The 14,950-nt window shown below is 38.9% G+C and overlaps 1 protein-coding gene and 1 long non-coding RNA gene across 11 annotated transcripts; both read left to right on the top strand.

Moving 5' to 3' along the window:
* Positions 1-2,660: 2,660 nt before the first annotated feature.
* Positions 2,661-7,803, top strand: LOC108997932 (QWRF motif-containing protein 3-like). Of its 3 annotated transcripts, none has more exons than XM_018974313.2 (8): positions 2,661-3,101; positions 3,353-4,113; positions 4,521-4,640; positions 4,755-4,871; positions 4,954-5,043; positions 5,125-5,232; positions 5,866-6,109; positions 7,620-7,803. In XM_018974313.2, exons 2-8 carry the CDS (start codon positions 3,841-3,843, stop codon positions 7,691-7,693), a joined length of 1,026 nt encoding a protein of 341 aa, XP_018829858.2. In that variant the 5' UTR covers positions 2,661-3,101; positions 3,353-3,840; the 3' UTR covers positions 7,694-7,803. The 3 variants fall into 3 exon arrangements, with proteins under 3 accessions (XP_018829858.2, XP_018829859.2, XP_035545640.1); XM_018974314.2 differs by having other exon boundaries at positions 2,661-3,132; XM_035689747.1 differs by lacking the exons at positions 5,866-6,109; positions 7,620-7,803 and adding an exon at positions 5,520-5,755.
* Positions 7,804-8,369: 566 nt separating this feature from the next.
* On the top strand, positions 8,370-14,007 carry LOC108997933. 8 transcript variants are annotated; one of them, XR_004801301.1, is made up of 8 exons: positions 8,372-10,017; positions 10,384-10,469; positions 10,573-10,593; positions 10,677-10,770; positions 10,849-11,064; positions 12,037-12,213; positions 12,537-13,057; positions 13,210-14,007. It is a non-coding gene; the product is annotated as an uncharacterized LOC108997933 (long non-coding RNA). The 8 variants fall into 8 exon arrangements; XR_004801298.1 differs by having other exon boundaries at positions 8,371-10,017; positions 10,384-10,593; XR_004801300.1 differs by having other exon boundaries at positions 8,371-10,017; positions 10,384-10,770; positions 10,849-10,880; positions 11,011-11,064; positions 12,090-12,213.
* Positions 14,008-14,950: the final 943 nt, after the last annotated feature.

Here is a 14,950-nt window from a genome sequence, read left to right as displayed (position 1 = left end):
AGTCGGAACGTCCAAGCACAGCATACTAGAACATTCAATCTTCAAATCTTCTGCTATTGCCTTAAACTTGGCAAGCCTTTGAGGGGAACCCCTCACATATCGTACAATGTTGCGGACTCGGGTTATGGAATCATGAACCTCTTTTAATCCCTCAACAACTATGAGGTTAATGATATGAGCACAGCATCGAACGTGAATAAACTCGTGGGCCTGAATGACATCATCTCTCACCGTCGTGTTCCGCTTAAACCAATCAATTGCTGTTTCATTCGCACTGGCATTGTCAACTGTAATACACAGCACTTTTCGAATTCCCCAGTCCTTTAAACAATCATCCATCTTCGCCCCAATGGATGCACCTTTATGATCCACAATTTCTTTAAAACCAATAATTTTTTTATGCAAAATCCACTCACTGTCAATGTAGTGTGCTGTGATACACATGTAGCAGACGTTCTGTATGGAAGTCCATGTGTCAGTCGTAAAAGACACTCTCTTGGCCAGTGGTAATAAACATCTTCCTCATCTCCTCCTTGTCCTTCGCATGCCTCTTCATACAATCTCGCATCACTGTATACCGTGATGGAATGGGAAATCGTGGCTCAACAAAATTTAGAAACTTTCGAAAGCCTCTTTTCTCGACTGTGGTAAATGGCATCTCATCAGTAATTATCATCTCTGCAAGCATGTCCCTCAACATCTTCTCACTGTATTGAGGGATGACCAATTTCTTAGTCTGTGTACCATCAGTGGCTGTAGAAGTTTGGTAACTGAGGTTTGGTAACTGAGGTTGGTCTGATCAGTGGCTTGCAATCCCTTCGCTATCTTATATCGTTGGCAACCATTTAGATGTGCTATCAACACACTGGTACCTTGCTTCTTCGAATGGCATCCACAAAGTGATCCACAATAATGACATCTTGCCACTGGGTTCGCAATTTCACCAGGTATTTTGGTGAAATGCTCCCATGTCCACGACCTCTTTTTAGAAGGTCGTGGTGGTTGATCTTGCTCAATGGGCATCTCCTCCTCCTCGTTGAACATATCTTCATCCTCTATATCAACTGGGAGTGGGAGTCGACTACTCGCACAAGATGTAGCTGCTCTAGATGTAGCTGCCCTAGATGTGGCTCTAGGGGTGGAAGTACCCACCGGTGTAGGAGTTGTAGCATTGGCATCCGCTACATCCCCTTGTGGACGATCATCTCCACTATGTCTAGGATCCATATCACAATCAATGAAGCTGAAAAAATTAAATTAGAAGCAAAAAATTAGTTTAAAAATAAACTAGGCTATTGTATTATACAATAGGACATGTATTATTGTATCATAATAATACATGTATCGATGTATTATTACATTGAGGTTCGGTTGATGTGCGCTTGACTCAGACGAACCCATCCAGATGGGTTCGCTCGACGTGCGCTCGACGTGCGCTCGAGCAGAAGCCATACAGAGAGGTTCGCTCGACGTGCGCTCGACATAGCGCTCGAGCAGAACCCATCCAGAAAGGTTCGCTCGATGTGCGCTCGAAGTGGCGCTCGAGCAGAACTCATACAGAGAGGTTCGCTCGACGTGCGCTCGACGTGGCGCTCGAGCAGAATCCATACAGAGAGGATCGCTCGACCTGCGCTCGACGTCGCTCGAGCAGAATCCATACAGAGAGTTTCGCTCGATGAGCGCTCGAGCAGAACTCTTCCAGAGAGGTTCGCTCGATGAGCGCTCGACGTAGCGCTCGAGCAGAACTCGATGAGCGCTCGACGTAGCGCTCGAGCAGAACTCTTCCAGAGAGGTTCGCTTGACTTCCGCTCGACATATCGCTCGAGCCAATGTTCAAAACAACGTGCGCTCGACTTGCGCTCGACACATCGCTCGAGCGCAAGTCTTCAAAACAATGTAAAATTCATGTTTTTGAGCGCCGTGTTGGGGACTATATTGAATATTCAATACACAAGAATCACAAGAATCACAACTACTGGCTCCAATTCATAAGAGACGTGCTTGAATTAAATTTAGGGCTCATAAATTTAGGGCTCACCGTAGGTGGAAGGCTGGAAGCTGAACAGAGGGACGGCGGCAGGGAGGAGCAACGACGAACGGTGTTCTGAACTTCACTGGTTCACTGGTTCAGTCACTGGGACGGGAGACGCGAGAGAGAAGTGAAGGAGGAAGAAGAAGTGAAGAAGGAAGAAGGAAGAAGAAGAAGAAGAAAAGGAAGAGGACGCTTGACGTGAAGAAGAAGCCCCTTCAACTTGAAAATATGGAACGACGCCGTTCCATATTAAGTGGAACGGTGTCGTTCAAAATTTTTTTTTTTAAACCCAGCTTCAAAACGACGTCGTTTTGGAGCTGGGTTTTAAAAAAAAATTCGGAGTCGGAGTCGGAGCTCCTTCGAGCTCCGACTCCGACTCCGACTCCGAATAATTATTCGGAGTAGCTCCGAATTCCGACAACTCCGACTCCGTCGGAGTCGGCATCGGAACGGAGGTCGGACGGAGTCAGAATTCTCGGAATTCTGCACACCCCTAATCAACACCCAACAGCCCAAGCCCTCCCCACGTACAGAATATATATATATATTTTTTTCAACTTCTCATCACTCTCTCAAACCGTACTCAGCTAGCAACCCCTACTAACTTCTGCCCCACCCCAGACGGTTTCTCACCTTCATTTTCTTTTTTATTTTCAGTTTTGCCTGCACCCGTGATCCTCTCTTCCACGATCCAGCGGTTTTTCTCTTTACATTGCAGTTTATTTTTTTTTCTCTTAGCTATCTTTCAAACTCACAGCAGACGCCACTCACCTCTCTCTCGTTCTTCCTACGATTTTTGGCTGAACCCGCAGCACGAAACTCTGTTTTTCTACTCCGAAACAGAGTACCCTGCCAACCACCATGGAAGCCTAGTCCTCCACCCCCCTCTCGGCTGCTCCATGTCTTGCTGTACCGCCGCGTATCCTCCATCCCGCAGTCTCTATCCCCGACGACTTCTGCTCTAACCACTGGCTCTTTGCCCCTCTCGGTAAGACCCCTGACCACTGGCTCTCCACCGTTGGTCACCCCACTATACAGAGCTCGTGCCTCCGTGAGCAACCATCACAGGGTATCTCCACCCTTCTCGGCTGTTCCCTCAAGTTAGCTTTCTCTCACCGTGTTCTCTTTTTCGTGGGGGTGTTTCGTCTGTGGGGGTGTTTCAAAGCACCGCCTTCGTTTGTTTTTCATGTTATCCCCCTTTTTTATGTTTTGAAAGCAAAATCCCAAAACATCCTCAATACTTGTACCTCGTAACTAATTCCATATCTGTGTGTTTTTCTATATTTCCTGGGCCTCGCTAATTTTAAGTCTCTCTCCCAGAGAAAACAAACAGCATGAAGAAAAATGAGAACGAGCAGGCGGCGGAGGTGATGCTTTCGAAACCTCAAAGACCATCTAGCGAGGTGAGCTCTCGGTATCTCTCTCCAACTTCAGAGATCACCTCGCAAGAAACAACGAGACTCCCATCTCCAAACAGTCAATCTTTCTCACCTATTCGACGCAAACCCAATACTTCCACCGATACTGATCCCTATAGGAGCCTCGAGGAATCCAGAATCCTACATGGACTATGGCATTCATTGGCGACCAAAGAAAATCATAGATCACCACTTGGAGGGTCTATGAGATATACGAGAAAATTAACGGCCAAAGAAAATCATGGACCAAGTCTTGGAGGGTCTTTGAGATATACGGGAAAATTTGCGTTTCCAGGAAAAAGTTCTTCTGATTCTTCGTTATTGAATTCGTGTATGGGTTCCAAGTCATAGTGGGTATTGTCGCCAGGGCGATTCGGTTCACTGCCATTAATGTCAGTGGAAAGTAAGGGGAAATCGGTGCCATTCTCTAGCTTGAAACCTCAGAGCAGTCCCTCGAAGGCAACGGGCGTGGAGAAATTAATCAACATGGGATTGGACTTGCTTAAACGTAAAAAATCTTCTTCATCTAGCTCACTGTCGAAGCGGCCGGGCAATTTAGAAAATGTTCATCAACTTCGGCTGCTTCATAATCGGTTGCTGCTATGGCGGTATGCCAATGCTAGAGCTGAGGCTGTGAATGGGAGCATAACTATTCAGGCAGTGGTAATGTGCATGGCTCTTATTTTGTTGATCGGTATATTTTAGGATTAGGTTTATGCATGAATATTGACTTTGTATCATGATATTTCAACAACACATACTTTAGAAGAGTATCTTGAATTTGTGGGAGCCTTTGAAATCATTCTCACATGCATAAGGGCACTGTAAAAATTAATCCTCCTTTGTTGGAATTATACTACACAAGTTGAATTAATCTAAGATCAATCCTATATATGGGTGGTGTTTGTCCTCCAGCTCTATAAACAAGTCGTGTTATCTGGGATTACACTTTTGTTCCTGCAATTTACTACGTAGAACGAGACAGGATTTATATCTTCTTTCCATATGGTTATCAGGGTGACATCAATCTTAATTGAAAATTATTCTTACTTTTTCAATTTTTTGTGCAGAGAAAATTTATGTGCGCTTGGGATGCTCTCACAAAGTTGCAACATTCTGTGGTAGAGAAAAAATTACAGGTTGAGAAGGAAAAGGTTGACATGAAGCTGAATGATATACTCTCTCCCCAAGTAAGCAGTAAACCACCATTCATAATACAATTTCCTTGCCCTAAAATTGAAAATCATAAATGATCTATAAGAATGATATTTTTTATGGAGACCAAGAAGTGATCATTTGTGTAGATTAAGCTATTGGAAGCCTGGGAAGATATGGAAAGGCCACACATATCAGCAGTTTCCAGGATTGTTGAGTGTTTGCACATTGTTGTCAGCAAAGTACCCCTCACAGATGGTTCAAGTGTAAGCATTTTTCCCCTTTTTTAAGACAGTTTGTGATACCTAATGTGAATTCTTGTTAAACACAATTGCATGTTTGTTTCAGGGGGACATAGAATTAGCTAAAATTACACTTGGAAGGGCATTGGATCTCACAGCTTCCATCATGTCGATTTGTACCAATCTTGCACCCTCAGTATGTTAAAGCTGTACCATTTTGATGCTTATTGCCTTATCATATGTCATATGGATTTAACTGAGGTTGTCTATCAAACAGACTGAAAACATTGTTACCCTGCTATCCGAATTAGCAGAGGTCATTGCTCAAGAAAAGTTTCTTTTAGAGTGGTGTCTGGAACTTCTTAGAACCACATCTACCCTCGAGGTAATTTATGAATACCAAATATTCAGGAGTTCCATATATCAAACCACCTAATTCTCATAAATACTTTCTACATGATATATGGTTGGGCAGAACAAAACTGTGTTAAATATGTGCCCCACTACTTCAAAAGTTCTTGGGTTTCATCAATTGGTTTTTGCATTTGTTACGAATTAAAAAATAAGGGACATGTGTTTATCACCAAAATTATAAACCATAACATCAAATAAAGGTTTCAAAAGTTGTTGAATGCATGCACGGGTTTAACTTCTTTATAAATTTGTGAGCAGCTTCAAGAAAGAAGTCTCAAGTGCAGTAATATTCAACTGGAATTATTGCGGCAACAACAGCAACAACAAAAATAGGAAGAGATCCCTTTGTATACACTTGAGGTTTAGCCTTTGGGGACAAAATTAGTAGAGATCCGCATATAAATTTTGTGATAGAACATATACATGTTACTCAATCTGATATTATCAGTTCCTCCTGCATCATGTATAGAAGATTCATTTCAATTTTTCTTGTAGTTTTATTAAAGAATTATGCTATACAACCTCCTACTATTCATTCAACCTCTACACACCAGCCTACGAGTCTTTTAATTTTTTTTAAAGTTTAAACGTGCGTGGTCTGCAGATTCATTTCAATCTCTCTCTCTCTCTCTCTCTCCCCCCTCCCCTCCGCCGCGTTCTCTCCCCCAACTTGTTGTCCTTTCGCCCGCCTCACCCTCCGCTCGAACTGTGTGGCTCCATCACTCCGGCACTATGTAACAAAAGTTCTCGGTTGGCTTCACCATTTCCGCACGGCTTTAGTCCTCCGTTGGCATTCTTGATGCTGACACCCACCATCTGTCATTTGGTGTTTGGCTCCACTGACAAGGGTAAGAAATGAAAGAAAAGTGTTTTTATTTTTCTCTTTTCATTTCATCTCTCCATTTCTAGCATTACTCATATTGTGTGTTTTTGTGTTTAATGGATCTGCGATTTTGTTTTTGTTTGATCTATGTTTTGTGGGGTTTTTGGGTTGTTGATGTTGTATGCCATTCACTAGTTTTTTGGTTGCTGATTTCGTATACCATTCACTGGTTTTTTGTTTGCTGATGTTGTATACCATTCACTGGTTTTTTGGTTGTTGATAACATCTGAATTTGTGTAGCTAACTAAATATTAAATGAAACCAAGATTTAGTTACCAAAGGAACATGTTCTGCTTGCTAAGGTCAGCTATATTGGCCAAAGGAACATCTTTTCACCAACAAAATTGGTTGACTTTTATCCATTTTAAAATTGATTTATGAAAATAAATAAATCTGAATGTGATTAATAAGAAATATAGGCTATATAGACAGTTTTTATAAGGCCTATAATCTGTAGCATGACTGCACTGCTGCTCATTGTAAAAATCTTTGTTATAATATCATGTATATAATCATTTTTGCTTTAATATCTATAAACACATGGTAATGCAATAGACTCAGCTGGACAACCCCATTCGGAATACAGAATTCGGAAGTAATATTCCAAGACATTGGTTTAAATAATATATTACCATCAATAACTTCAATCTTATACTGCCAAAAAAATATGTTTTGAATACTTAAATAAAACCATATATGATCAAGGTGCCATTTTCCATTGAATTTGAACCTTCAAGATTTTAAGGTTCATATTTGGACTCAAAACATTTAAAATTTACAGGTATTGTTCTAAATAATATTTCAGCAGAAATTTAGATGGTAGTGTTAATGGGGGACCCAACAATTTTAAGGGATTGTAGTTCTAGGTAACCCTCCCTTGTATCTCCCCCACTACATCCTGGTGCATTCAACATGTACAACGCTCCCACCAATTCATTTTGCAGCATTTCTTCAGATCTATATAGCATGACAAGTAAACTCCTAAAATGAACAAAAGATTGAAGTGTTTTTGAATGGGGTAGCATGATGAGCAAATGTTAAGAAGCTATAATGAACTCTGATATTATGCATCATTCTTCATAGAAAAACAATGCAGTCCTGAAGAGTGAGCATTAGGCCTCATTTTGCTATGGATCAGTCTATGCAGTATCAGACAACTAGATCTTCCCCCTAGTAAGACTCAAAATAACAATTATAAAAGTGGAAGAGTGAGCGTTGGGCCCCATATTATAACTAGACACATTTTCCAAATACTTTGATGTTAATTGTTGTCTTTGCTAGCTGCAGCAAAAAGATTTATAGCCATTTTTTTCTTCCCTAAATATCAACACTGGAATTTGATGATGAAGCAGGGTTGAAACCAAAATATCAACTTCATTTTTTCTGTTTAAGGAATATGTTATCACTAATAAAGAGAAACCTTGTTGGCAATGGCGGTTAAATTAGTTTTCTGATGATACATAAAACTTTTGTAGGTATTCAGACATATCTGAAAAGATACCAGAGTTCAGCACCAAGAACAGAACATTGGTCCTCCAATACTCCATAAGATTTGAGCAGGATATTGAATGTGGTGGTGGTTACATAAAGCTGCTCTCTGGATTTGTCAATCAAAAGAAATTTGGTGGGGACACTCCATATAGGTTTGTTTGTAATGCACAAACTTAGTATAATCTACACCTTCAATATGTTATTTTTTTAGCTTTTTTTTTTAGAAAAAAAAAAATTATTTTGTGAAAGACGGTGGATCTGTTAGATTTGGATGTCAAGTGAATAGCATGAAGTAATCCGGTTCCAGTGCAAAAGGATTAAGCAACCAAAAGAAAACGTGTTAATCCCCATGTCTTTCAATGTACATCAATGTACAGAAAATAATTTGCATATAGAAAAACTAATTTTGGTAGTCGTTAAGTAGCAATCAAGATGCACTTTTATTGCATTCTTGAGCTACATCAAGGCAACATTTGTTGTCAATGCAGGAGAACTCCTTCAAAAGAGAGAACCAACAGACGCTTGAGTTTTTTTTTTTTTTTTTAAATCTTTGCCTCTTTTCCTTCCATTATTGAATTTTTCTCTGCACTAAACCATAAAAATTAATTCTCTTTCAAACCTCGGACAACAAAAGTTTCTTAATTTATTTTAATTATTTGTTAAGGAACTAAAAGTCTGGCAGTTGTTAATCCAACTACAACTTAAATTCTTTTCTTGTAAGGAAAAACCTTCTCTACAAGCAAAGATGTAGAGACATGAATTTTTCTAATTCATGTGTGGAGAAAAGAAAATCACCTAATGCACATAAAAGTTTAAATAATTCCATGCATGCTCAAATCCGTTCACTCCCAGAAAACATAACAGGTCTAAACCAGAATGCTAACAGCTAATTTCCCAAAATCTAAAGAAACATAGCTTGTGATAAAATATATACATAAATAGTGTCATGGCATGTGATGATAATGGACCCATCTGGTATTAGATTCTTGGAATGTTAGTTTGGTTTTTTGTCACAAAATTAAAGACCAAATCAGCATTGAACAAAAAGTATTAGAAATTATAACAATGATCACAAATATGGAACAAAGAAAAATATTCCACCATTAAAGAATGAATAATAATGTGGTTGAAGAGGCACATGGTTAGATTTGATTGATACGTATGAAAGAATAATATGGGTTGCTCTCCTAGTTCGATGTTTTTAATTTTCTATTGTTAATACCTTCAGGGTATGTCGTGCGTGCCACTTGGAACTTAGTGCAAATCAATCCCCGTGAATTTGCGTAGCTGTTAGCGTTATGTATTAGTAAATATGAGTTGGTTTGTAGCTGCAGGTATATACGCAGCTGTCAGTGTATGTGTTATTGTCATGACTTTTTTTTTCCCCTTAGTTGATACATGTATAAACAATGAAAAGCTTCAACATGCAAAGACACTAGAAGTTCAAAAGCCTGCTTTCCAACGAGAGGATTGATGCTCACTTGATAATTCATATTTTATGGAACTGTCACTGCAGTTGAGAAATTGGAAGTTGAAGAATTTTGAGATGTTTGAATTTGTAGTGTAATCTGTTTGGCATTAGGTTATATCCAAATTTGGTATTTTGCTGTTTGTAGTGGTGGTTTGAGAATTATTGTATCCAACCTTGGTGTAATTATTTTGATTTTAAGAATAGATGGATGTGAATGCGTAGGCAAATTATGGGTTACAGATGAGTTGGAGAATTATTTGCTAGTTGATGAATGTAGTTTTGAATGTTAGAGTTGATGGATGTAATTTTTGTTGTACACGTTTTGGATTACTTCTACAGATTTGATGAATGTAATTTTTCTTGTAATGCATTGCTTATGCTAGGTGCTGAAAGTGATTGAATACATTCTGTTTTACCTCTCCCACCATACCAAGATGATTCAGGTGCTAGAACTCCACGTTGGTTAAGGTTTTATATAGGATACGTAATTATTTATTTAATTCCTTTACTTAAATTGGGTTTGTTTCACCAAGAGCTTTTAGAATAATCTGGAAATTGCTGAAGATGAATTTAGAACCTTTTTTTCTCTCTATTGCTTCATAATTTGTTTATGATTGAAGCTTGTGTCAGTCCTGCTGATACAAATGTTGAGGAAACAATAAACACTCCGAAGTATGCAAATCGTGCTCATAACATTCAGAACAGGGCAGTTATAAGTTTTCTTTTGTATTTCTTTTTTTGCATGTCATGTCATGCTTCTCTTCCTGACGAACTGGCCTTCTTTCTTGATGTACATCAACCGTGATCCAATGGCAGCTCAGGAGCAGAGAATGAGGAGACAAATTGAGCAGTCGCAGGCTGAGCTTCTATTTTATCGTGGGGATGCCAGTTCACTATTTGAGGAACTCCAGGTATATCATTGTATAAGAAAAGTTGTATGTGATTATTTGCAAGTTTCAGATGTTTATTAACCTTTGGCTTTTCCAGATAGAATGTGCCTTCTGGTTTTATAAAAATCCTTTTCATTGATCACCTACTTGATTTTGCAAAAATCATCTGATAAATCACTTGATTAAATGTGAGAATCTCTTGCTTATCAGAACTAAAAACCGTATCTATTTCTTGGCCATCTACATAATTGTTTATGGGATTTTGTTTCAAAAGTCTATATCTCTTATGACCTTTGGATTTGTATGTTTTTGCTTCGTTTCTGACATCATGTACATCTTTCATATTTTACTCGGTTTGCAAATGTTGATACTTCGGTTCTTAAGCAGCATTACAAAAAGAAGATTCAGGAGCTAGAACATGAGAATAAGTCTTTGCGAGTCAGTGCTGTTTCTGTGAATGACAGGTCATTATAGTAAGTCATTCTCTACTCCATTGTTAATTGGAAGGAATATATTGAGGAACTGAGACACAATTTTGCAAATATTTCATTGACTTCTGATGATGGTGCTCAAAAGTTGAATATCCTGGGGGCACAGGTGAATATTGAATCGCCCCTGCCATCTCAAGTCTCAATGACATTCATAGTTCTGAGAGACTAGACTCATGCTTTGGGTTGCAGGTTGCTCAACTTTTGAGACAAATACATAGAACGGACAAGGCAGCGAAACAACTTCTAGAATCTCGAAAGGCTTCCTCCTCATGCGAAACTTCCAGTTAAGAGATATACTGCATCATGCAGTTCTCTTTTTTCAGTGTTTATAACTTGTTGACGAGATATCTTTTATATGCAGGTGCTGAAAATGGAAATGGTCCTGGAATTCAGGTATTTATAATACCCGTATAAGGACTACTTAGAAAGAAACTGTATTTGAAGGATTGGTTTGTGAATGCAATGATGACTAAATGATCTGGTGTTATATAATGATGACTAACACATTCTTGTTATTGAGAAGAATCTGATGCAGGCAATTGGACATGTGCTTGAAGTCGCCGTGCGGGTATATGAAGTATGTGCTGAGTATGAGCGTCAATTGGAAGTATTTATTTAATTCTTCCACTTCATGAATCCATTTAGAGGTTTTGTGCCTTATTGAGTATGTCGTTGTGGAGATAATAAGTGGTTTTGTTTTCTTTAATGGCTAGATTAGAAACCGTCAGTAACTAATATTTTTGCAGGCTACGTCTATTCCAAAAAACACTTGAAACAGTTTCTTATTTGTCATATCCTGGATTTTCTGTCCGAAGCCTAAACAAATGTCTTAGGGTAGGTTTGGGGGGTGAGATGAAAATTTTGTGTTTTGTTTTGAAGTTTAAAATATTATGTTTTAATATTATTATTGTTTTGAGATTTGAAAAATGTGTATTGGGATTTGAAAAAGTTGAATTGTTTATTATATTTTGTATGGAGATTTGAAAAAGGTGTAATGATGAGATGAGATGAGATGAGATGAGAATTTTGTGTTTTGTCTTGTGCCCCAACCTGCCCTTAGTGTCTGTTATGTATTTGAGGTGTCATTGATAGCTATAAAATAGTGGGCCAACAAAAAAAAAAAGGGGGAAAAAGACGTTAATTAAGGAAATGTTTTCATGGAAAATGATTGCTAAAGCATGAGGAATGTGTAGATGATTATTGTGAGATCAAATCAAGAGAACTGGGTCAATGAATCCAGAACTTTGACGCGAGGTAGAGTTTGTAGTACCATGATTCGGCAAGACACAATTGTTGCAAGATCAAGTAATGTGAGAACTCGGGCGATAAGTTCAGAACTTCGAGTGATTCCTGTTATTCTTGTGAGGTGAAAATAGAACTTTAGTATTCTATAAATTAGTAACAGATATTAATTCTGGTGGTATGTTTCAATTGATGAGAAGAATGAGATATTAAATTTCTATCCCGCATTGTTTAAATTATTTTGATTCAATATCGTCTCAAAAGCTTGACATTTATTCAACATAGTTTCGTTGGCATGTTAATTTAGGAGCAGGCTTTCATGTTTAATTTGTTTCATTTTCCTTTCTCTGGAAATTTGAGACGATAAATCGGAGAGAAGGATTGAGATATAAGAGACTTGAAGGAAAAGATAGTGAAGCTCAGTAGCTATGGCAGGCAGTTGGAGATGCAAAAACCAGAACCTAAACAACTGGTGAAGTTGCAGGTAAGTACATTTGGCCTTTAGTGCGATCCGTGCCTTTCAGTTTGTAGTAATTAATTGGATAGTTTATCTTTTGGCTAACTAATCAGATGAGTTGATAAGCAAATAGATAGGGAGTCAGTTTCCAAAAGTTTAAATTAATGGGAAGATATAGATTTAATTATCTAAATTATATTTCAACTATGAGCGTGAAAGAGAGGCTCTTTCCATAATCGTGCATTTGGCACAAACATGGATACCTACTATTGCTATCTGCTAATCTTTCGACTTTATAGACATGGTTGTCAGTTTCGATTATTCTGAAATTTGTCTCTGTATGATTCTAGGATCACGGGAGGATCACGGGAGCTCCATTTTCTTATTGGAGGACATGGATCCGTGTGAGTCAAAATATTCGGATTGGGAATCTACTGATGACGAATGGATAGCGTCAGTAAAGTGCTGGGGTAGGAAATGAAACACTAAAAACCAAGGTCATTCATCCGGTCAATCTGATCGAAAAGATTCAAAAAGCTTGAAATTAGGCTGTTCAGGTGAGGGAATTACTGGTGAAACTGCTAATACCCCATCAGGTGCATGCTGCTCTTGTAGTAGATACTCTTCATGCAAAACAAGGAAATGCCCATGCCGAGCTGCTGGGGGTAGTTGTGGGAGTTCTTGCGGTTGTGTGCCCATGAAATGCGCCAACAGAGAATGTGTCTTGGCTCAGTGTCAGATGAAACAGAGAAGAGTCGCATTCTTGCTTTGCAATGTGGAATGTTACTTCAGAGCGCTCTGGTCGAGAAGCCTGCCGAGACAAATGATGATAAGTAGTCCAAAAGGAAGCCTTTATCTGATATCGGAAACAGTATGTCTCGTTCTCACCCTGTCTTTTTTAAAGCGTACAAGTATCAATCCGCAATATAAACTTCTTCACTTATTTATATTTCTAAATTATTGGCCAAGTCAAAGGCACCAAAGCGTAATCCATTTTCTGACATTATCTGGTTTTTCAAACAGGAAAGTTCTTGCAGAACTTTTCAACACTACTCGTGACAATATGTACCATGCCAAGTACAATTGGACGCTCTTAGTGAGGGAACATCTTAACAAAAGCTTGGGTGAGGAAGGCCTCACAAGGCAGCCCCTCTTATCAAAACCAGCTTCATTCCTCTCACATCCACTCCCTGAATGCTGTATGGAGGGGAAGATGAATGCCCCAAATGGATGGAACGTGGCGACAAAGCTGTTGTTTCAGAGTCAGGGCTAGGAAAGAAGGGGGCAACTTTGAGAATGAATTGGAATATGAAATTGACGTAGTTGAATTGCCAGAATCTTATGACAGTGGTAATGTTACTCTGGTCTGGGACCGGGACGAGGAAATGGACCCAAATGACTAAAATAGGATGTGCAGATTACTTACCATTAGCAGCGGTATTTGATATTCAACAATTTCTTACTGTTTTATCATTCAGCGGCTTCTACTAACCCTTCCAGAGGAAATCGACATTCAAATTTATTCTGTGTAAGGTTGGTGGATCCTCCCGTTCATGCATCAAAACTTTCCAAATGTATGACTGGGACAAAGATTGATGCGGTCAAGAAGGCAAGCTGATAACAATATTACCTGTTGATCTTTCGCCATTGGTCAACTTAAAAGGCTCGAGAGTCGGTTGTGTAATTTTTTTAAGTACAGAACCTACGAGGAAAACTGCATACTGAAATTTTCATTCAGAGTTTTGGGATCTCATTTCTGTAATTTTGATAGACTTACAGTACATAACAAACAAAGAAGAAAAGTACATGCTGAAATTTTTATTCTCTCTCTCTCTCTCTCTCTCCGTTGTGTTGATGTGATTTGGTGGTCTGTTGCAGTTAAATTAATTAGCGCCATACCAGTAATATTCTTTCTGTGTTATGTGTTGATGTGTTATACATCCAGGAGCTGATATGCTATAGAATGACTTTTAAGTCTGTTGTAGTGCATTGTTAAAAAAAAAAAAATGATTTGTACAAGTTCTAAATAGATAAGTTTCACGCAAGTACAAGCCTGAACCCGGGTTTACAACTCAACCCGGTTTTTTTTTTTCCTCTCTCTCACAGTTTGAATCTTCAATTCACGGCAATTAGATAGAGAATTTGGAAGAGGCCCAGAAAAACGATTAGTGGCAAGATCAAGTGTGCAGAGATTGGGCAACTCAGTGAAATTAAGATCAATAGGACCCATGAACGAGTTGTTACGAAGATCAATAACTCTAAGCTTTGAGCAAAGTGCAAGGGTAGCTGGCAATGACCCAGAAAACCAATTCGAGTGCGCAACACATTTTGTAGTTTGTAGAAAATTGGTTTCCAGAAATGACTAAAGCTTTGTAAGGGCCCCAAACACGTTTGGCAGTTGGCGGAGAATTGGTTTCATTGGAGGAACTGCAAATGTGAGAATCAAACGGGCTGGTGAATGAATTGTTGCTAATGTTGAACACAAGGTTTTGCAATACCCCAAGTTCGACAACATTCCCATTGAATTAAATCGGTGTAGAGGAAGAGTGAGAAATTAAAAAAAAAAAAAATCGGGTTCTGGGTTTAAAACCAGTTACTCGGACTGGGTTTGTCCGGGTTTTGCAACCTAGGTTCTGGCCCAGATTTATTCCGGGCCGGAACCCAGAATCGAAATCTAATTTTCAGGATTTTGGACTAGATCAGAAAAAAATTCGGCCTAGATGAACAGTCCCAGAGTCATTTGTGGAATATACAACTTAAAATT

Source organism: Juglans regia, chromosome 4, assembly GCF_001411555.2.
Source record: "Juglans regia cultivar Chandler chromosome 4, Walnut 2.0, whole genome shotgun sequence".
Classification (NCBI taxonomy): domain Eukaryota; kingdom Viridiplantae; phylum Streptophyta; class Magnoliopsida; order Fagales; family Juglandaceae; genus Juglans; species Juglans regia.
Note: the sequence above shows the minus strand (reverse complement) of the source record. Positions and strands in the feature narration are given on the sequence as shown.

Coding starts and splice junctions, on each gene's coding strand:
- LOC108997932 (XM_018974313.2), top strand. CDS start 3,841: ATGTCAGTGGAAAGTAAGGGGAAATCGGTGCCATTCTCTAGCTTGAAA. Junction 4,641..4,754: donor ATGATATACTCTCTCCCCAA/GTAAGCAGTAAA, acceptor TCATTTGTGTAG/ATTAAGCTATTGGAAGCCTG. Junction 5,233..5,865: donor GAACCACATCTACCCTCGAG/GTAATTTATGAA, acceptor CGTGGTCTGCAG/ATTCATTTCAATCTCTCTCT.